The 24,650-nt window shown below is 31.7% G+C and overlaps 1 protein-coding gene and 1 pseudogene across 1 annotated transcript; one reads left to right on the forward strand and one right to left on the reverse strand.

The window, feature by feature from the left end:
• Nucleotides 1-1,569: 1,569 nt before the first annotated feature.
• On the reverse strand, nt 1,570-5,511 carry LOC128174394 (IgGFc-binding protein-like; annotated as a pseudogene).
• A 6,585-nt stretch (nt 5,512-12,096) lies between these two features.
• On the forward strand, nt 12,097-23,306 carry LOC128171311 (ficolin-2-like). The gene is made up of 7 exons (XM_052837077.1): nt 12,097-12,146; nt 13,474-13,634; nt 14,937-14,999; nt 18,061-18,209; nt 18,721-18,817; nt 21,145-21,315; nt 23,062-23,306. Exons 1-7 carry the CDS (start codon nt 12,097-12,099, stop codon nt 23,304-23,306), a joined length of 936 nt encoding a protein of 311 aa, XP_052693037.1.
• The last annotated feature ends 1,344 nt before the right edge of the window (nt 23,307-24,650 follow it).

A 24,650-nucleotide genomic window follows, 5' to 3' on the forward strand; every position in this document is an offset into this window, starting at 1 on the left:
TATGATTAATGTTGAGAAACTCGATTCTGTTAAAAGAAATTGAAAAACGAAGTTTCTGGTTAACCAGGATCTCAGGTATGCTGATATCTTCTTTGTTTTGACCCCCCCCCCCCCGAATTTTTCTTTTTCTTTTACTAAAACCGGTTTAAATTTAGAGACAGAAGCTTTTTCGAATTTAATCAATCGTCAATTAATTAATGTTTAAATGATATCTAACATTGTTGACAGATCTAGGCAGAAAACTGTAGCAAAATGTGACTTTTACTGATTTTTTCGTCAGGGTCTACTTGGTTTAGAAGTTATAGCGTGAAAAGTAATCCGTCAACATCTAATTTATTTTACCAAATCTTTTTTCTAAGATGTCAATCTATAGAATAAACACCGTGAATTTAAGTTTGAGTCCATAAAATAGTAAAAAAAAATTAACAAACGCGATACTAGCATTGCATTTTTTGTATTGTATTTTGATATAGCAGGTCCATAAAGCGTACTTACTTACAAAAATTTGCGCAAAATTATTCATGAGATATGGCTTAAATAAATATTTATACTCTATTTTGTATGTTCAGTTCTAATTTTCCCAAAATTGGTAATTATTTTTAGGAAACACGGACGTCTGGCAAATTTCATAATTGTCAATAATTTTCGCATGGGGTTACACCCGTCTGAGAGGTGATAACAAACAAACTAGCATGTAAACATACACATTTTCTTTTCTATCTGTATTGCTAGAATGTATATTTTTCATTTAAAGCCAAGCTTTTAATAATTGAGCCCATTAAGTGTTGAGTATAGGGCTACCTTAATATTTTGAAGTTTAAGATTAACATGCATAATGGAATCATTTTACTGTCCGTCACATTTTAAGTAAATTGATAAGTAACTTTCATTTTTATATAGTTACAGCTTTCTGGTCAATTATTGATAATGTTTTAATGTACAAAAAGATGGCACAAGGAAAGTATAATCACCACAAGACCGTTTTCATATATTTTACTGTATTACTGCAAACATGTGTAACTTTATCGCCTTTTCATTACTAATAGAGTAAAAGCACAATTTTGCCTCATTGTTCAAAAGCCAACATGAGCACGGTCAAAGACGATTAGACCCAAACTTTCACTTTTTGTACATTGTACATATGTCATATCTTTATCATTATATTAAAATTGAAAATGTAATATTAATCAATAAATGAAACGGATTAATTGCCTTATATTAAGGATTTGTCTCTATTTTTTTTTATTTTTTTTATTGTCAACTGAGTCTTTGATGCAAGTCGTTCAGTTGGTATATTTTTTTAATAAACCCAGTGTTTATACCATATACTATAGAATATAAACATTTTAATCGAAGCAAATAACTTATATAGACTACACCCGTGACCTTTTTTTTTTATTTTTAATACGATGCTATCCAATCTATTTACCTAAATAAGGCATCAAACATTTGTCAAGAAAACTTTAAAAAAACAACACACTGCTACAAACGTGTGTGCACTTAAATAATGTAGCAAATGCTATAAAAGAACACTTTTCAGTGACATGGTAAAAAAAAGACAAATGTAAGTTAAAGAAGCAAAGAGTTTCCAGAGAATCCATAAGCTTCATAATAAGCTACCCCGGTAAATATCAGTCCGAAACGTTCTCCGTTTAACGTAGGTGTCGTGACTTCTCCCTCTACAACACGAATAGATCTTACATTGTATATCACGCTACCAGCCGACACGTTTTTCTCAAATATAATATCGCTTGTGTTAATGGGCATGTTGTTAAGGCGGAATACGTCTTGAGATCCATCTTTTATCATAATAGAAACGTAGTTACGGTCATATCCAGAAGGTATGACTATTTTATAGTAGTCGAGATACTGATTGATTCCTGGTACGATTGTCATAGATGGATCACCAATCGCCGAGTTTTTCGAACCTAATCCAAACGCTGTAACTAACACAGGCGATGCTGATTCAATAATACAAAGCTGGCTGCTTGTTATTCGGGTGTCGAAATAATCAAATTTGTTCAAAGTCAGAGTTTTAACAACACTACCGATCATAAAAGTTAAACTTGAGTTTCTTATCGCTGTTATACGGATAAGCGTGTCCCTTTCATACGAATTAGGAGGTACTATGTATGTTTTGTCTACACTGTCAGTTGCAATTGGTGGTAGTTGTTCAATAAGATGATCGCAGCCACCAATATTCTTAAGTTTGTTGCAATCATTTCCCGAAAAGACTGCGATTTCAGCCGATGACTCTATAAATGTTCCTGTTAAATCTGTAGTATGCTCAATCTGGTAAGTTTCAATTTGATTGAAACAAAACTTATTATAAATAAACACATCACCATTATATAAATAATGCTTGTTTGGGAGGGTAACCGTTGAAATTGACACCCCAAGAAAACCATTGTCAACCGACGCTAAGCGGAGGTTGACAATGGTTTTCTCGGGGTGCCAATTTCAACGGTTATCCTCCCAAACAGGCACTATTTATTTTGTTATACTAAATGTCCTCATTTTTAAGAAAATTTTACTGCTTTTATATAGGAATAACGTGAATTCTACAGCGAACCGTACGCGCATAATGTTCGCGTATGTAAAAATTGTAATGTTACCCGTTGCTAAGTGCGTTGAAAACACTGAGGGTAATAGAACGGATTATGAACTGCGTCTTAACCAATCAGATTTCAGTATTTAACATGAAAGTATAACAATGCAAAATGTCTTCCCGTCAAAATGCAAAGGCAGATTTTGATTCATCCTGTACGGTATCGAGATTGCTGTATTGTCTTAAATGGCAGATAACGCAAGCTGACTGGTCGAATCGGGCATCGGCATCATTGTTATTACTATATACTTGGTTGAGAGTTCATGCAGAGGTATATGTGTAGTGCTTCCGACCGAACTATAACCGTCATCATGACTAATGACGAAAACATCACTGGAAGTTTCAATCAAAATCGATTTATATTCTATACGAAAGCTTTGAAGTTCCATGGCCTGCAGGGATGATGATGCGCCGACTCGAAACAATATTCATATGCTTTTCAGTATTGGACTTCAACGAAGCTTCTAGACGAGGAGAGGTTGTAATGTTCATTTGAACTCCACTTTCGGACGTTACGTATTCTTTGTTTCATTATATCCATATTTCATGAACAAAACAACACATGCTTTTCCTCTGCTTCCTAAAAAGTATAATGTTTGTGAATAAATAGTTCATAAAACAATTAAAATGTTTTGTTGAATAAACTATTCCATTTTTCAAATAACAAACTATGATGTGTTACAAAGTACCAATAGCAGCTCACTTCTCAAACAGGCTTATTTCAAAAGAAAAAAAAATGTCACGTTTACATGTACGTTTAAGTTCTAAATTATAATTATAAACGTTTGAATATATATTTATATGACAATAAATTGAATCATTTTTAAAAGACGTCAGTTTAAATTGAAAAAAAATTACCATTGAAACAAATTAAGCTGCATTTGTTTTGCTCTCAGGTTTCGAAAAACATAATCCATGTATGAAATGTTAAATATAAATTTACAGGTGATGAAAAGTTCACAGATATAAAACAATTAAATAAACTCAATGAGTCTTTGATGTCCAGGATATGAACAACTGATAATTGCACAATGTTGTTTTAAGAAATTAACAGTCATTTAGACATGGCACTCTGTCTCTTTGAAATCACATATAGAGTCCGAAAAGTGTCAATCACTAAATGAATAAGTAACTTTGTAAGAAATAAACTGTTAAAATTAAAATATTACGAAATAAATGTTAAATTTTAAAAGTAAAGTCCAAAAAAAAGTTATAATTGAACAGTGAATTTTGCACGGTGATATATTCAAAGTTTCAAAATAATTTAAACTAAGTAAGTTCATATTAATTGTTGTCTATTGAGCAGAAATGGGTATCTGTGTTGTCTGGATTTGTTAAGATCCGTTGGTTGCTGTAGTGGATATTTCTATACAAAGTAAAATAGTCTACACGTTATAAATATTAGAGCAAACGACAGCGATCTGACACATATTTTAAGTAATCATTGTTTTCAATATTGTTAAACAACCTTTTTACGCGTGCGAGAAATATAAAGCTTCGTGAAAGCCCCACCGTTGCGAATAGTCTTCATATTAAAAAATACGGATGTGAATTAAACCTAACGGCCAAAAAAGGTAGTCGAAAACAAGTACTTATCCGGAAAAATGCGACATAAAGTCGTCACAAATGAATATTGTGGTTTTTTTTAGCATTGGCATCCTTATATACCGTTGTATATTAGATTCGAAGTTTAAAGGAAATTATCACATCTTTTTCAATTGTACACCTAAAAATTGCATCCCGTTAAAATGAATGATATATTTTTGGCAGGAAAGAACTATTTTTAACTAATTGTAAAGTTAGCAAGCGTCATTTTAAGGGTTTAATAAATGTACGTGTAAGTATTAACTTCTAAACAATATTCGTGTAGGATGAACAATTAACTTTGTAATAAATATACTATTAAAGGGGAAACTGGATAAAATCATTAGTTTTAGATTGGAATACTGAATCCAAAGTTTTTGTAGTGGTTTTTTGTGTTTCAAATACCTGATTAAACTAGTTTGCAGTAGCTAATAAATTGTTGCGATCAGCATGATTATCTGGAAGATGGGAAACATTGGAAACAATTTGAGAACTGGTTTGCGTCGAGGAAAATTCGTGACATATAACTTTTGGCAAACCTTGCGAAAAATGTTCGCACCCAACTTAACGTAGATTTACAGTAAACTCTTTTTACTGTTTTACTCTTACTTTAAAGGCGTTTTAGCCGTCAATTTAGTATAGTTTAACTTAAAGAAGATGGGGGAACAAGATAGCGCAAGACCCATTTAGTTTTATCGTAAAAACAATTTCATATTGTTTTTCAACCAAAAATACTAGATGATGTTATATTACAAGTTTACAAAAGCACAATTTCTGATTATAATCAGTTTTGAATATTTTAAAAAACGAGAAGAAATTTTTGTTTTAAAGTTTTGGTGGTATCGAACCCACAACCCAAAACCCTAGCTCTATAATGTTACCTAATGTCTGGTGCTCTAACCACTAAGCCATTTCAGTCATAACAAACTTCATTGTGAAGTGCTAAATGGAACTTTAAAACGTTCAATTGTTGGAATACAAAATGACTTTTTTAAAGTATAGTGGGTCATCTCTCCACGTTTTTGTTGATTGAAATCGGTTTGATTTCCTTTAAACCTTATATAGAATATGACAAAAGTATGGAGCCCAGACCCACTCTATAGAAGAAAAGGCAATAAAGTTCTAAAAATGACACTATTTAGAGATCTTGATACGCATACGCCAGTTTTAATTACCTATTCTAATTTATCTAACATATTCAAAGGTTATAAATCGATGTTATGGTAAATAAACAATGTTTTCATGAGATTTGTTCATATTATAATTTTATAGTATCATATCTATCCCATATGGGCAATTTACACGCCTTATTCACCCATCTTCTTCATAAGTCAATGATGTATTGTGAAATATATATATATATATATATATATATATATATATATATATATATATATATATATATATATATATATATATATATATATATATATATATATATATATATATATATATAAATCCATTAGTGTTTAGTATCCATACTAAATAACTTAATGAAACCAAAATAAAATATAGAATAACGTGAAACATACCTTTAACACCATTTTGTGTAAACCAGGCAATGCATTTCGTATGCTTCTCTGCAGTGTAAGATAATTGGATTCATGTTTGAGCAAATTATACTTATGTAACACTGAATTAAAACGAACAATTCACATAAGCATAACATTCCTCCATGAACAAATTATGAACAGCTTGTTAAATTCTAGTTTAAGGCATATATATTTTTCGCCCTTGTTTTTCTTGTTGATGAAAACTGATTTGAATTCAACAAAATTCTAAGTTAAAATGAGAGAGAGAGAGAGAGAGAGAGAGAGAGAGAGAGAGACAGACAGAGAGAGAGAGAGAGATACTTACAGATTAACAAAACCGCTACATATAGAGCTGACGCGAGCAGCAGTATCAAAAAGAGGAGACTGAACATGCATGTTCTCTGCTTTCCTTTTCTTTCTTGAACTGTGCTCTTCAATACTCTTTTTCGATTAAGTATATAAATAAAGAGAATGGCAAAACTAGCAAATGGAAACTAATTACACCTTAAAACATTACAAATATGACTATGTTTATACATGCTAGCGCGTCATTGGTTTTGTTTTTCATTGCAGTTTTAAGCAGTCAATATATTTATCTATATTCCTCCTAAATTTTTAATTTAAACATATCTAACCTCACCAACCGTCATTCAATGGTGGTCACTTTAGCAGGATAAAAAAATTACAATAAAAGATGATGTCACAATAATCGTTTTAAGTGATGGATTGGCTGTTACATGTAAAATATTGTGAAAACAAACCACGGAAACAGTTTTGATTCAAAATTATAGGAATCGTTCAGAGGTACTTATGATAGGCATATAAAATAGCTTTTAAGTTTAGAGGAATATAAACTTAGTTAACATAAAATCAAACTTTCAAGAAGCCTCTTTTTTTTTAAATCAGTGAACTGCTTAATGTATGTTCTGTGTTATTTTAGCAGAACGCTACATTAAGTACAGGTACACGTTAGAATCAGGCAATATCGAATTTTTGAGATAAGAGCTCAAGCATAAAATCAAATGAAATTTTACCCTGTAAACAACTGGAATTTATAGGAATGTGTGTATTATTTTAAGATATCCCGTCTCGTTGTCGAATACGGACTACATATCTTAACACGGCGCACCAGTTTGACGCCATGCAAGTCTTACAAATATTGCAGAAATTATTACACAATTAAAAAAATCAGCAAGCCTTATGTGAAAATTTGATTATAACTAGTTACTTTACTCACTCCGAATTTAAAGCAAATTTAAGTGAAATTCAGTTGTCTTTCTTGGTTGATTCACAATATCATCGCTAGATGGAAAATGGAAGTTCGAGAAGAAGACACGGTTTTGGGAAATTACGCAAACAGTTTCTCCAGTCTGTATAAAGCCTATCCAGAATAAACAGCTCCAGTGACCCTTTGTAATTATGGCAGATGCATAACAAGACATCTGCAAGGTTTAAAACTTAGTGATGGCCGACAAACAACCAATCAAACAACAATCGGGCAGCGAAGGAAGTCATAACCTTTACACCCCTGCGAATGTTATTGTCATTTAAATTTTAAACCACTAGGTTTTATTTGACCCTTTCTGTTTCGCAGTAAAAATCGTGCCTCGTGTTTATAGTCTATTTTAGAGAGTCTAGGTACTTGTTGTCAAATATAAATTCTAGAGGTTTATTGATTTTAAACTTTATCTTCATTAATTGGTGGATAAAATGTGTTCTAGAAATAAACAAAACAATACAAAAAATAGTTTTTTTTTCTGCTGTTGCGACAATTAACATGTGTAGTAGAGATCTCCTCTAAGAATTGATTTTCGATCTGCGCCTGAACTAGTAATAACATCAATAGTGAAACAGATTGTACTATTTTATGCAGAGTGTTCCTTGAAAATGGCTCGATACACTAAGTTTTTATGCAAAACATTCCCCATTAATTTAAAAAAAAATGGTATTGCACACCACAAGCATCACACATGACTATGATTTTATTAAGCAACCTAATGTTTATATTATCAACCACTCTACACGTGGTTGAACACGAACGATAACTCTGTTCTGAATATCGTCGTTTGATTTTAAAAAACCGCTAGATGGTGAAATAAGTCATCTCAAAAGATGTTGATGTTTTAACATAAATCAAAGTAGAATATGATATGAAAATCGACCAGTACTTACGTATTTTGAGAATATTATCCGAACACTTATACTTCCGCTCGAAATTTCGCAGGAACTGAACAGATCTTGGTGAAGTCTCGTGAACTTTCATTTGAGCACCTCTGAATTTATTACATACGTAGCAACGATAAAGTAAACATTCCGAACACATTCGCAGGGGTGCTTTAGAACCACATTATTTACGTATATTATTGCATATCCACGCTATACATGTTGAATACAATAGGTTTATTAAACAGTGATGTTATATAATTGTCAACTGCAGTGAATTTATCGTTTTACTAACCGCGTCTTCCAACGGAAAAATCCGGTTATTAAAATGGTGAAAATGGCGGGCGGGCGGGCGGCTGCCAAATGGGTACCCTCATTGAACGGATAACAGTTTTCAAGATAGGAAGTTGTTCTTTTGCAGATCAATTTTACAGATATTTTAGGTTTGCATATTGCTAGAATTTTGATTTCTGATAATTTATCAAAAAAAACCAGCTTTTGAACTTAGTCATTTTTGGCAAAATATTGCATATAGGGTACCGTCATTGTACGGATACATGTAACTACTCCTACAGATTTCAAGAAAGGAAGCTGTTCTTTTGCAAATCAATTTTACTTATATTAGAAGTGTGCATATTGCTAGAATTTTGATTTTTGATAATTTATGACAAAAATACTAGCTTTTGAACTTATTTATTTTTTTAGCAAAATATTGCATATAGGGTATTCCATTTCACTGGATACGGGTTGATATGGATTATGGATACAGTTCACATAAATGAAAACCGGTTTGCTGTCACATTGACAGCTGTTGGTAAATATTTCACTCATGTGTCGGTGATCATACTGGTGTTCCCCAAATCTAGTAGTTATTATTATGTTTAATGATAATACCTTTTATGTGACGTGTGTTTTCTTCTTGTTTTATCACAAACGATATTTTGTTTACATTTATTAAGTCTTCTATTTGGACATTTGTAGATTATGTAATTAATTGGTGCTATCTCTAGGTCAAGATCCTAAATTTAATACTATCTGGGTAGGATGATATTAAAACCAATCAGCGTGGCTCCTCTAGACCACGTTATCATTCTTGATTTATTTACTAGAGGAGAACGCCACGCTTTATTTTAAGATGATAATTTGGGAAAAAACTGTACGTTTCGTGTGCATTTGCACACTGTCTCCGGTGAAACGTATATTTCCGTTATCTTTCAGCTGTTTGTCATTGTATTCAGTTGGAAATTGCGTGGAAATACTTCAATCCAGCAGATTAATAGTGAGTGCCTTTTCGTTCTATTATAAGGGCGCAATCCGGTTTGTACCGGTTGGGAGAAGTGTGTCACAACATGGGCGACCTGCATTTCCTCAGGATTTGTTTACTAGGACACACTTCAGTAAGAAACCAGGCCTTCAGCATCTGGATAAGGAATGTTTGATTGCGGTTTGGTAGCGCATTTATAGGCGTTAAATAACTCGTCAAATACCATATTGGTATACATACTAGTTACTTCATACAAACTAATTAGTAGATTAGTTGAAAGTTCACGCGTTTCGATTTTATGAGAAAATTGGTTGTTGCTTTAATATAGGTTGATTATTTTTACACTAAAGGAATGAGAACAAAATCAGAGTAAGCGCCGAGTTGTCTTGTTTGCATATCGCACTGTGAAAAAATAAGGCGCCCTAGTGTCATAAATTTATTTAAAAATAAAACGTTAACGACTATTGCCGGTTAAACACTCGCTGATAAAATAGGGGGTCATGTGGTACTGTGATGTCACACATGACATTCGTCGAATATTGTAAACGTATTATATTTGGCATGTACAATATTTGGCGGAAATTAGTTTTTGAACAAGTTGGCGTGGATTTGATCTAGCGTATTCCTGAATGTGACTATTCGTATGCATATATGGATGACATTTAGCGATGTACTTGATTTAGCGGAAGCCGCATTTAGACAAAAGCACTATATAGAATGCACAGCCAAATGTAGTACGTTTACAGTAACTGCTTGTAAACAATAGTAAGATTAGCGTTATTATTTTGCGTGCATTTGCTGTGGATCATGTTTGCTCTGATGATGTTGATTAAATTTCGAGAATCTTAACATACAGCCGTACAATGTACCTGAAGTCGGCAATAACGATCGATATGTAAACACTACTTGGTAAAGATCATAACCAAAAATCGGAAAAAAGGTGTTGATTTCATTAAGATATACATTCTGTATAGCTCGCTCTTTATGATTCAGAATATTCATTGTTGAAAAAACTAAGGTCTAAAATTTTGGTACACCTGTTTTGGTCGGCCGTTTTATACTGGTATGAACTGTTTACGCGCCTTCACTTCATAACACACTGCATAACTGCATGGGTTTCTTTAAAAAAATAACCATTTACTATTTCTAATGTTGATTCTCTAAGTTCCCATCTCCCGTTTTTTTTCCAATGTGTATTTCAACAAACTGTATGCGTTTCTCGCGTAGACCTTAATTCGAAACCAAAAACCCCCTGGCTTGTTGTAACTATACAACTGGGACAAGAATCACACGGGCTTTCCTTTTGTAATCTGCAGAGGTGAACAATATATGAATGATTATTTCCGTTATATCATTACGGAAGAAAACATACAGGTTTGTTTGGTAAAACAATTTAAAATGAGCATTAGGTGAGGCCATATTCAAAATGACGTCCTCTTTTTTTTCTTCCGAACAACTTTTCTCAATGTAAATAAGCCCTCTGTGCATCTTAACTTTTATTTGTTTGGAAAAATAAATATGATTTTCATAAAACCGAGAAGAAAACGCATCTTAACGATTGATAGTTTATCTACTCAAAATCCTCTTGCCGGCAGATATTTGATCATGCTGTTCTCACACTTCCTTTTTGTGACAATCCAAATACCTTTCTTGACGGGTAGCACACCATCGTGTTCTGTTATCGGTGATTTGATAGGTGATAACTGGTTTGATTGGCTATTAAATCTAATCCATTTACAGATATGGTTAACAACACATTTCTGCTCGAGCTCGTATATGACGTCACATATAATGGCTGGAAGATCAAAAAGAAAAAAAATATACATATCGCGTTATTTGGTATGTACTATCATTAGCATTGAATCGAATTTTCGACATGCAAATGGCAATATGATTTATAAATAAAAGTCAAGAAATTACAAAGCTGGGAATAAATGAGCGCACTAACAAACAAAGTATTTATTTAGAAGATAAAATACTTTTTTTTTCCTGGTATCTGCGACCCCGATATTTGTTTATGTTGCAAAATCAATTAATTGTTCATACCCTAGCAGAAACTTTTAAAAATCACTACTTAAAGTCGGCATTAACATTCGATCTATCAAGTCAAGACGTTGTTGCCTATCAGCAATGTAAACATTTTATTCCTGGTGGCTTCGACACCGATATTTGTTTAAGTTGCAAAATTAATCAATTTTTCATACCCTACAGAAACTTTTTCAAAATCACTACTTAAAGTCGGCATTAACATTCAGAGCGTCTGCCGTATTGCCAAATATAAATATCGACTGCCTGGCACGAAAATGCAACTGGTTATACAAAAAACATCAGTCCAAAGAATAACAATTTCGTATGTCGGCCTATGTTGATTTTTTATGGAAGGATCTAGTTGTAAACAGGTAATAATCACCTGAGCTAAAGTTATTGATATGTGATAACTTAATTGCGAATTATTGAAATTCTAAAAAAAAAAAGAAGAATAAAAAACAACCATGCCCCCGGTATGATATAACTAATTATTTTAATATAACTATTTTGATTTTATTTAAATTATGAAATGAGCATTACAGGCAGATGTATTTACTCAATGGCCATATTATCATTACAGAAATGTTTTACAGACCATAGACTTTCAGAATATATGATCCAAGTAAATCTGAACATAAGGATAATAGTATTTATGTCCATTTGGATGATAAGAGATATTGTACATTGTCGAGGTTTCTTAGAAAAAAATCACAATTAAAATATGTTTGCAATGTTTAATTTTTTTTTTATTTGGATAGCAACAGTTTCAATATATTTCCCGATATTTTATACAAATATGTTCCTTTTTTATTTGTAAGTTTAACCTGCTTGATGCGCCCTATGCAGAAGCGTCAAACAAGGAAGAACATATGACTACTTAAGCACCAACATATGACCAGGTAGACCAATAAGAGATCATGTTTTATTTAGGTAGTTCGGTAAAAGACAACAAGACAACGAAAACAAGGTATGTCAGCGTAAATGTAAATTGTTGACAAAAAAGCAAATCTACATTAATTTTTAATTATACTTTATCATTTTTTTATATGTTAACTATTTGTGCTTGATTCGTTTTCGTAAAAGCAAATAAATAAAACTGAACATGTAAATTAGAATTTGTTAGAGAAGGAGACATACGTTACTGCTTATGTTTGGTTTATATCATTAAATAGCCACGTTTGATGTTATATGAAATCAGAGTTACATTTATCGTATTTGTTTCTGCTTCTTTTATCATTTTATTTACGTATATATTTATTGAATGTCCCATTGCCTTAGTAGTTAACATTTATAACATTGCAATAAGATACTTTAAAGGACCAAATGTGGCGTGTGTCTTACATAATGCAAACATATTTTGCTTGTTTTATATGGCATTTAAACAATAATTGTTTCAAGATAAACAGCATTCTTAAATCGATATCATTTTTTGGTCTCCAATATAAGCACAATGCATATGTTGTATGTTATTATATTTACATTTCCAGTGTCTTTGTCTGTAATAACACTACGTATCGATTTTGTACTATTAAACCCATAATACAAATGACGCCAAATTGAGGCGCCAGCGGGGTTTGCTTATTTATATTTATATATTTAATCATACGATGGCTTAAAATTATATAAATATAAGTAATAAGGAATCGTTCTGTTAATATTATGAGGTGATAATTTCGGCTTGGCGTGATCAAATCTATCATAAAGTCCTTCGGGCTTTATTGGATTTGATCACGCCCCGACCGAAATTATCACCTCATAATACTCAAAGAATGATTCCTTATTCCTTATTTAACTCGTTCTTCCTTGCTGCACACCTGGATATTACAGCAATATGTAATTTATCATACGTTGACTAAGGTGTCGACATGCTAATTTGCTGGTTTATTTCCTTGTGTTATCTCTCTCTCTCTCTCTCTCTCTCTCTCTCTCTCTCTCTCTCTCTCTCTCTCTCTCTCTCTCTCTCTTGGCATGTATAAACATAATCAATTGATGTCCTTTTTTTTCTTAACGTAATAAAGCTGCATATATATGTTTTTGTATTAAACTGGAACTAGTTAATAAAGAAGAATTCAAAAAATGTAAAACTGTATTATGCTCACAAACGACAGATAAATATCACTTTATTTTACAAACTTTTGTACAATAAGTCACAGATTAAAGTTTATATTTGTTTGAGTATAAATTCGAAGACTGGAGCGGTATTCCTTGTTTTCTTCTGTATGCAATATATAAAATGTTATTTTTTCACTAAATATCTATATATTTACACAATATCTCCAATTGATGCACTTCAGTTGTAAAACAACGATGGACAAATTAGCTTGTTCCATGGTGTTTCGGATTATATGTTTTATGATTCTGTATGGTGATATCAGTAGCCAACCTTTATACGAAAACAGCCCAGAAGACCGAGTCACAACTAAGCAGACAGAGTTTTATTACCAGAAAGTCTATGGTAAACCAGAAAAAATCACAATATTTTACTTTTTGAGTTGCCATTTTTTATGCAAAAACTAGATACTAAACAGATCACATAGTATATTTTGATTTCGGTAAGCATATGTTAGCAGGTATACCAGTCCAATGCACATATTGTCGCAATACGCAACCATAAATGAATGCAAATGTATGCATGTTCATTAGTTTTAGGATTTTGACTATATCAAATGCTTGTATGCACTTTTCGCGTGTTTCTGGTATAATAACAATGGCAACAAAAATACGCAGAAATGCACAGTCATCCAATGTTGACAATACCTTTAACGCTCACTTTCTGACGTTTACTTGTAATAACGCATGATACACAGCATGTCAGTATGGGGTCGACACCAATGATGATATTAAACAGATCTGCAGTTTTGAACTTCAAACGGTTGGGTAATTTAAAAAAAGTATTTTCAAACTGCAATGAAGTATCAGCAACATAAGGCATTATTCATGCATATTTTCTACACAGACGAGATCACGGCATTGATAAAATTAGCCCTTGAGGAACAAATGTCCGAAAATATAGAGCTCATTCTTAATGCAGCCGTTGATGTATGGTTATAGTTTTCTTAAGGATTGTGCACATAATGTAAAATCAATATAACCAAAGTTTCATCGCCATATTTTCACTAAAATCATGCTTGTTTAATACTGTTGAGTATAAATTAAACACAAATGAACCAAACAAATTCAGGATAGTTAATGTCCATTAATGTTGTGATCACTTTAGCTGTACAACTAAATGTATAAAAACATGCGTCTGTCCCTATATACCATTGTCTTTCTTTGCCATGTCACGCAGTCTAAAATTTTAACTTTAATATTTTTAAAAGCTATAATCCTAAATGAATCCCATGTATTTACTTTTTACCGACGAAAAATATTTTTTTTTGTTCGATTATTGTTTTTCTTGACATTAACGAACACTTATTACAACATTAAAACTTTATTGTTGTATCTTTGTTTAAGTCATAGTTTTTCCGATTTGAATTGCCTTTTTTGTATGGTTTTTGTTATTTGTCAATTATCGAAATTTAAAAATCGTATTATTTCATTTATGAAAGCTTGTTGAATGTTTAAAAAATTCAAATATATCTAACATTCATAAGAGATGCAACAATGATTTGAGAAATTAAACATAAAAGTTGTCGATAATCTGTAAACACCTTTCATTTGGACGGTTTTAATCAATTAATTCATTTATTTGTATATTTATTTATTTCTTGTGTGTAAATGTGTGGATGTCTTAATATGTGTTTTCATTCTCTAGAACGAGAGATTTTTCTTGAAAACAAAGTAAACAGTTGGAAAAAGAAGCTAGACTCGTGCAGAGGTAGATTAAATTGTTGTGTATGTTTCTTTCTTCATAATATAATTGATACCACAACATTATGTTCCGGGGTTTCTATGTTGGTTGTCTTCAACTGCACGTTTTGTTTGCAAAACAAACGAAATAAAAGACACAAAACACAGATAAGGCGCGTAAAGGTCAATTTACGCGGACAATACCACTTAACCGGAAAGATAGGATGACTAACGCCAGCAAATTGAATTCATTTCAACATACATGTAAATTTCCCTTACTGATACTGCACCAGTTATCGGCTAAGACCAGTTATCGGCTAAACTAAGAGTTCGGGTTTATAGCACGCGACAATCTAAGATTTTATATTTTAGTCGTCTTTTTCGAATAAAGAAAAGTAACAATGCTTCAAAACTTTCTTGAATATGGTCTATACATGAGCTTAAACGATCATTGTTTACCGCTGATTTACATCTTTTTCACTTTCAGCAGTAGGGGAAGTGACGTAATAAGTTTAAAATAGAACATTACCTCTTTGTTATGCGTTATAATATCCCTTCTTTGATTTGACATATGATATCAATACATATAACATGCATTAACAAAGGGAATTCACTAAATTCCGAGAGATTCATAGCGCAGTTGAACGCTTGATTGCACAATTATGTACTGAATAGTGTACGATTTTGTATATTACGGAATGGTAAATGAATAATTTTATGAGTTTTGTTTACAATCTATCATAACCCTGACGACTTTAGTCTGACCCCACAAGGGAGATAAATCATATTACATTTTGCAGAGAATAAAATCAACATGTGCAGGGATTTTACTTTGCTATTATCAAAGAGGACGATAACTGGTACAGTAAATTGTAATAACTCGGCAAATTCGGGGCGTGCTAAATAGCACAAAACAAGATGTTTTTGGGTTATAAATAATGATATAATCTAACAGATTGATAAATAAGGAGTTCACCGTTTAGAGTATGTCAATTTTTATCCCAAAATATCAAGAAATAAGGAAATGCGAAAAGAAAACGCCAAATTTTAGCCGATAACTGGTACACTGCCAGTATCTATGATCAGAAAGTAGAAAGAATATAAAATATATCTCGTTTTTAAGAAAGTAAAGGTCTATCTCAATTTTTATACTTTTACACTCAATATTACGGAAGCTTATTGAGGCCAGTTCAGTAAATAATTAATTTATATTGCGTTAAATCGCAATAGTTATTGCGTTTTAATGCAATCTTTTGCGTTTATTCGCAATTTATTTTGCGTTTAAACGCAAAAGATTGCGATAAAACGCAAAAAGTTATGCGATTAAACGCAAAGTCGATTGCGTTTAAACGCAAAGTTTTGCGTTTAAACGCAATGTATTGCGTTTAATCGCAAAAGTATTGCGTTTAAACGCAAAACAAATATTGCGTTTAAACGCAAAGCTATTATTGCGTTTAAACGCAATTTATTTTGCGAATAAACGCAAACGTTTTTGCGATTAAACGCAATAATTTTTGCGATTAAACGCAATAATTTTGCGATTAAATGCAATGATTTTGCGATTTAAAGCAATGATTTTTGCGTTTAATCGCAATTAATTCATTTGCTTATATATACACTTAGTATATGTACCAAGTCCGTGATTTGATGACACTACTTGACACATCACAAAGACCCAATTCATGGTATTCACTTGGAATAACTTATAATGAAATAGTAAGTTGTCATAACTTGAAAGCATCAGCCACTTCTTAGCAAACGTATCCTGAAAAGAAGGATCGCGCTATAAATAAATACAAGAGAAAAATAAGTCTTTGCTTATATTTGTTTCCAAATTCTTCCTTAGAGATGACATGCAAAATGGCTATTTATGGATGCACCAGTGATGTTTGCTTGCCGGATACTTTGTATCTAGACTGTGAGAAACAGTTGGATTGAAAAAACGGAAAAGACTCCATCGCAAAGAGCATTATGCCAAGGGGCCTTATAAATACAGGCATGTCGATTCGTGTGACAAATTAAAACAAATGGAACTTGAACAAACAGTTGCATTGATGGCTTTACTACGAAAATTTATTGTCTCCAAGACATTACCAAATTGAATAGGTTATATAACCTTTTTCAAAAATAAAACCATCTATTTGAATAGGTGATTGCATCTATTCACACTCAAAGAGTGATACATGAATCATTTTTTTCAAATATGTGATATCCCTTGTTCACATCACAAGATAAATAAGTGATTGATAGGTAATAATACCAATTCTTATAAATGCTATCACTTTTTGAATAGGTGATATCACTAATTCAAATCAGTGATATAACAATTACAATAAATGCCAAATCAGTTCGTCATATTGAATAAACAGTAGCACTTTCATTTGACAATGATATAATAAAGCATTATGGATGGCAGTTATACAGTGTATGTGCGGACTATTTGATTTTATTGAATAATTAAGATTCGATTTATGAGAAACAATATGAAAAACCATTAGAAATAGAGGAGAGAGCACTACGAGAAAAGCGAGAAATGTCTAACATAACGTTTGATGGGCAGATTGACGGATGGTTGTGGCATAACATTAGTATGTCCTACTTATACATAACATAAGTATGTCATAAACCTCTTCCTTGGTCTGAATAGAAAAAGTCAGACAGTTTTGCAATAAAACGCAATAACTATTGAGTTTAAACCCAATACCTTTTGCGATTAAACGCAATAATTTTTTGCGTTTAAACGCAATAGCTATTGCGTTTAATCGCAATCTTTTGCGTTAAAACGCAAAACTTATTGCGATTTAACGCAAAAGATTGCGATTAAACGCAATAGTTATTGCGTTTAAACGCAAAAGAAATTATTTTTTCTCCTAAGCTGGCCTGAATAAGCTTCCGTACAATATCAATAAAAAACAAAAAATGAAAAATAAAACTCGCTGTAATACTTTTAATCATATAAAAAAAAATTATGAACACTTTGCATTCAATAAAATTCTTTTGAAATACAAAGCTGGTCTTTTAAAGATAATTTTCATTTTTTAAGCATATTTGACTTGTTTAATAGCTCACATAGTTTTTTTTTAAAGCAGAGACATTGCCATTCGACTGCAAGGAACTATATATGAATGGCAAAAGAAAATCTGGTGTTTACACTATCTACCCATGGAAGAAGTCTGACCATAATTGCCGCCCTCTCCAAGTCTACTGTGATATGGAAACAGAAGGAGGCGGGTGGACGGTCAGAATTTGCACTCGATAATTTTTTTTTATAAACCAGGGTTTTGAAGTTAAACAGAAAGACATATAAAATATAATGGAATAGGGGTGTGCCTGAACTACGCAAGTAACTGTTTACAAGTTAAAAATCTAACTGCAAAAAAGGAAACTCAATGAGTCCTTAAACGAAAAATAATAGTGTACCCTCTGTGTCCGTAGTTTTCGTCTGTTATTTTAATATCGTCCATGAATACCAGTAAAAGGTATTTGTAAACTGCCAATCTACCAATCTCTGACTCATTTATCTTTGTTGATACTTCTACTACATGTCATTAAAATCAACTATTTAACATAGAAAACATATGATGTATTTTATATCATTTTATTTGGCCGATCAGTACACGTGTTTTAAGTACTTTACGTTTGCCGTTACAGTCTATCTCATAAATATTTTACTTATATACAAATAATTAAGTTAACAATAAACAGAGATTTACATACACTTTAAAAAAGGAGAAGTCTTTTTTTGGCAGGCAATACAAAGACGAGTCAATGGAAAAGAAAACTTCACTCGAAATTGGACGGAGTACAAACTTGGATTTGGAACACCTTATGGTGACTACTGGATCGGTAAATAGTTATTATAACATTTGATCACGCAGTGGCGGATTCACATATAGCCCCCCCCCCCTTTTGAAAATGAAAAAAAAGAAAGAAAAGAAGACACAAAAGAGAAAAAAAACAACATAAAAAGGTTGAAGAGAAAAACAATGTGAAATTACATTGGCCAAAATATACAGTATAGTAGAATGCTTAAGCAATATTTGTAAAATGAGTAAACTATTTTTGAAATATCAAATGCGAGTTTACGAGATCTTTTTATGAATAGTTGCAATTGATCCACGAATTCATCATTTATTGAAGTGCACTACAGTACCGATCAGACCCAACCTAACAGAAAGTTAACCCCAACTAAACCCTGGGTTTACTTTCTGGGTTTACTTCGGGTTTACTAGAGTGGACCCAGAGTAAACCCAGAGTGGACACAGAGAGTAAACCCAGTCAGACGTATACCCCTGAAAGCAGACGCTAACTGTGTATTCGGAATATACAAAGGGTAGGAATTACAGGCAGTAGAATGGTAAGATAAAATACTAGTCTACTTCAAACTTCAGTGCATACAGTTGACCTCAAAAGCAATTTCAAAGTAAATCCAAACTAAACCCATAGTAAACCAAAAGTAAACCCCGAGTGGACCAAAATTTTCAAAAAGTACACCCAGAGTAAACCCCAAGTAAACCCAAAAAGTAAACCCAGGATTTAGTTGGGGTTTACTCTGGTGTTATGTTGGGTCTGATCGGGACTGTATCTAATAAAAATTGTACTAATACGATCACTGGATATGTATTTACTTATATTAGAAAGTGTAATTTTCATTTATTTTACGAGAAATGAAAGCACAGTTTGATTCGCAGCTATAGGGGCTCAAGATTAAAATTACTTTTTAAAATGTATTGTAAAACAAATAAGTATATTTTCAATGAAACGCTTTTCTAAGGATTGTAGAGAGTTAAAAAAAACACTATAAATAAAATGTCAAAGAGAAAGTTGAGTACTTTTGATGTTATAATTATAAAATATGGTTAGTTATGAACATCATTGTTGGTATTAGCGATATGAAACAGAACAAGAAACTCATATTATTGTCTTATCCAACCCATGAACTGTTACTTTTCATTCTATATTTTAAAAAAATACAGTTCATGTTTTATCTGTATGGTTTAGTACATGTAGCTTGATTGTTCAATCACTTAATATCCATTCGTTTGATGAGATATTGGCGCTTCTGATTGGTCGGAAAATTTATCTAATACCTGCATCAATAAAATTTTTGCCGGATCAACTTTTCTGAACTGTACTGATTTAACACTATTGATAGAACATGAATTTCGAAAAATAAACATTGTCAACAAAATGTAAAGTTGGGTCTGTTTAATTATCAGCAAACAAAATACAACTTTATAATTTTAACCTTAAAAAATAAACAAAACACATTATTGTATTCACGAAAAAGAAAATTAAGTGTCTTTTTAAGATTTCGTCTGCTTGGGATCAACATTTACGACGACAGTTGCTGTTCCAGTTTCAGGAATAATTATAAGGCAATGCTGGTGTTCAAATTTGTTAACGATGATTTTTAGATAAACACACGTACATGATTAGTCATCAGAATAAGCATTGTAAAGCAAAGCTAAGAGAAGTGCATCAACTTCCTCGGTGTACGTATTCCAAGCGGCATATATCATTTAAGTACCTCACTAGCTATCTATAGTTACTACAACATTTACAAAAGTCGCACAAACGTACTATAATGTGTCGACATATCACCTATTTTTTCCACGATCGCGTCTCCTTGCACAATTATGCCATGTTGCATATTCCAGCAACCTCGCATGAAAACCAGTTTTAACGAATCTTTCTGCAAAATGAAAAACATCACAAGCTATCGTATGTATTTCCTTTCGTTTTTAATTCAGCCGGATCAGATTTTAACTCACTATTTGTGTTTAATCCATTAAATCCAACTCTGCATCAGCTTAAGGCGCATCTATTTTGAATATTGTTGCTGTTGTTGTTTTGTATTCATACGCGCTGCTTCATTTACATTATTTACATTTTTGATGCATGACACTTCACATTTTATGATTTGAAAATGCTTTATTAAATGAAAATAAATGAAATAATCATTTTTCTATTAATTGATGTATCAAAGAAAAAATTGACCGTAAACTTTTTGACAACCCCCTCCTTACAAACGTGCTTGCATGTGGCAGAAGACAAGCTGAAACTTAACTGTTAACTATAAGTTTTCCGGTCAATTTTTTCTTTGATACTACGATCAATAGAAAAATTATCATCTTCATTTCGTAATTCGATTTTATATTTTATAACTTCAGGAAACGATGCCATACATCAGTTAACAAATGGACGAAATTCGTCTTTGGTTGTAACAATAACGCCAATGGACGGTGGTGTTGTTTCTTCCAAGATGTATCATCAGTTCTACGTTTCCGGCGAGGACCAGAACTATAGACTCCAACTTGCAAACCCTGGAAATGGAAGTCTAAGTACATCAAATAGCAATATCTTTACTGTAAAGAGATATATAAAAAAAAATTGCGCGTTTATGCGTTTATTTTAAAAGAAAATTCTCCTCTAACCTGTGAAAAGGACTGTTGTGATTTGTTTTTCATACTACATGTATACTACTAGTGGATATATATATATATATATATATATATATATATATATATATATATATATATATATATATATATATATATATATATATATATATATATATATATATATATATATAATTTGCTTCAATTGAGTGTAAGTAAGAATGATCATTTAAATATAATATTATCAATAACAAATCTTACTTAATATGAGTTTCCCTTTATTTGTTGTGCAATATTAAAGTTATATATGAACATTGAAAATTATTGTTATTGTTACGAATAAAAGCTGCCTTGTAATTACAAAATGAAATGGTGAGGCATTTTCAAATGACATGTCAAAAGTTACCCATTACAACAAATGCATAGCGCCTTATAATTAAAGTAAAACCTAAGTACCTGAATGCATGTTTATATACTACTACATAAAAATAATAGAATTGTTGGCCTTTAATACCGATAAATGTGAAGAGTACAGTTTTTTGTTTTATAAATTTTTAACATCAGTGGTACTTGAAGATTACCTAATTGTATTTTTTTCTCAATCAAGCTTCGCTAATTAAAAATTGACAAGCACTTCCTCTAAAAAATTCCAGAAGTCATTTGGATTTTTCGGATAGTACAATTTTTTGCATGCGCGTTACATTAAAATCACGGGGTGCTCTTCAATTTATGTTTCCACTATATCACATCTGCATTGATAATTTTAGAAACAATAATACACAAATACCTGTAGATTTTCATTAAATATTTGCTATTTATTCTGTTCATAAAAGAAAATACGGGGGATAACTTTAACAAAGTGCATTTACAAAGAACAATCACGAGAATTCCGAACGTCAACTAAATGTGTAAATTGAAAGCGAGTAAACACGGTGATGAAAAAGTGGTTGAATTGTTCAATAATATGAACAAAAAGCAGATAAAAGGTATTTACAACCTCAAAATTGTTTGTTATGAATAAATTTACTGTTATTTAAAATGCAACTTAATTATTTTCCAAAATCGTTTCGAAGCGATTCTGCAATTTTTTGCTACATTTCGGGTATATGGGAGACATTTTAACCGGTGTGAAGGCCTGTCCCAATACAAAATAAGATAGTTCTAACTAAGCAGAGAGTGGTGAAATTATTAGCATTATTTTAGGCCTAAAGCTTAGTTATGTTTAACAATATGGTGTGTCGACATATCTATTCCGTAAAAGTCCGATTTCATATGCAATGTCAACTCGTGCACGCACCGGTCAGATTCGTGTACGATGACAAAATAATGAAAAATAACGATATAAAGAACTAAGTTGATATACATAGCTGTTCAAATTTATGATTTTTACATAGAATTGATGCTTCATGTAATTAAGATCGACACATGTTTATTCAATACAATCTAGTGCGTAACATTATTGATAAAAAGCATCTTATCAAAGTTTACAATTCTTAAGGATTTTTAAACGAATACTGTTCCTTTTTTAAAGAAAGAGCATTAAGACTTAAATGCAATAACGTTGATAAAAAAAGCAAACCATTAGATTGTCAAATCCTATTTTTTTTTATCATAGAAAAGCAACAATTGTCTAATAACACTATGACAAATAAGGACATATTATAAACAATGTTTTGACTGTTTTTATAGGAGAAAGTCTGATAGAGAATGGTTACGGGGCTATAGGAATGCAATTTAGTACATTCGATGTCGACAATGCCAAGTGTTACCGTAACTGTGCAGCAGAATACCTAGGAGGCTGGTGGTTTAATTGTTGTCATAATGCCTATCTCACTGGTCCTTGGCACTCGGATGATTGGCGTAATCCTTGGAGTTCACAATATACAAGAGGGACACAAGTGAATGGAACATCTATGTTGATCAAATCACATTAAAGGATATAAATATCAGTTTACAAGAACAAGTTAAATGTATGTTGTGTAACAACACATAAAATTCTTTATGACACAGTTATAAGTCAAGTAAAAAAGAAAAGAGTGTTGACACTAGATGTATATTTCTGAATTAATATGGTATCAATCATGGGGGCGGCGGAGATAATGTCTTCATAATTTCTATGTACAGTGTATAGTTCTGAGTCGGTATGGTATTATTCAAAGGAATAGTGTGTTCGTAAATTCTATATTCAATGTATATTTCTGAATTGGTATGGGATATGGTTTTCATAATTTCTATGTACAATGTATATTTCTGAATTTGTATCGTATTATTCATAGGGAAGAAAGATAATGTCTTCATAATTTATATGTACAATGTATATTTCTGAATAGGTATGGTATTAATCATAGGGGAAATAGATATTGTCTTCATAATTTCTATGTACAATGTATATTTCAGAATTGGTAGGGTATTATTCATAAGGAAAAAAGATATTGTATTCATTACTTCAAGGTACAACGTGTATTTCAGAATTGTTATATTGGTATTAATTATAGGGGGAAATATATTGCCTTCATAATTTCCATGCTCAATACTGTTTAACAAAGTGTATGATGTATTGAATATTTTGACGTTTAAGATTAACAAGCATTATGAAAATCATTTTACTGTCCGTCACATTTTAAGTAAATTGATAAATAAATTTTATTTTTACATAGTTGTAACTTTCAATCAATTTCATGTATCAATAATCTTTAAATAGATAGAAAGATGGCACAGAGAAAGATATTATCACAATGAGACCATTTTCTTAGTTTTTACTGTATTACTGCAAGCATTTGTATGTGTGTCGCCTTTCCATCATCAGTAGAATAAACTTCAAATTTGCCTAATTGGCTTATTGTTCAAAGACGAACATGAGCACGATCATAGAAGAAAATTGTCATATGGAACTTTCATCTTTTGTACTTATAAGTCATGATAATAAACTGAATATTTAATATGAATTAATAAATCATACAGATAAATTTCATTGCCTTTTATTTAGGATTTTTCTCCGATTTTTTAAAGTTTGATTGCCAATTGAACTATTGAAGCAAGTCCTTCATGATAATAAAAAAAATACTACAAGCCCTTCTAATTAATGCAGTTTGTATATTTTTTTCACAAACCAGTTTATACTATATACTATAGAATATAAACATTTTAACCGAAGCAAATAACTAATATAGATTACACCCGCGACCTTTTTGTGATTGGCTTCGGCCGATCACTGTTGTGTCATATGAGGCATCCGGCAAATGCTTCCACGTGCGCACACATTCCGCTTGCATAAGTAG

This window comes from Crassostrea angulata, chromosome 2 (assembly GCF_025612915.1).
Source record: "Crassostrea angulata isolate pt1a10 chromosome 2, ASM2561291v2, whole genome shotgun sequence".
Lineage (NCBI taxonomy): Eukaryota > Metazoa > Mollusca > Bivalvia > Ostreida > Ostreidae > Magallana > Magallana angulata.

Excerpts from the sequence above, each read along its gene's own strand:
- LOC128171311 (XM_052837077.1), top strand. The coding sequence starts at position 12,097 with ATGTTTTATTTAGGTAGTTCGGTAAAAGACAACAAGACAACGAAAACA. Across the intron at positions 12,147-13,473 it reads AACAAGACAACGAAAACAAG|TTGTAAAACAACGATGGACA; the intron begins GTATGTCAGCGT and ends GATGCACTTCAG. Across the intron at positions 21,316-23,061 it reads CCCTGGAAATGGAAGTCTAA|GAGAAAGTCTGATAGAGAAT; the intron begins GTACATCAAATA and ends CTGTTTTTATAG.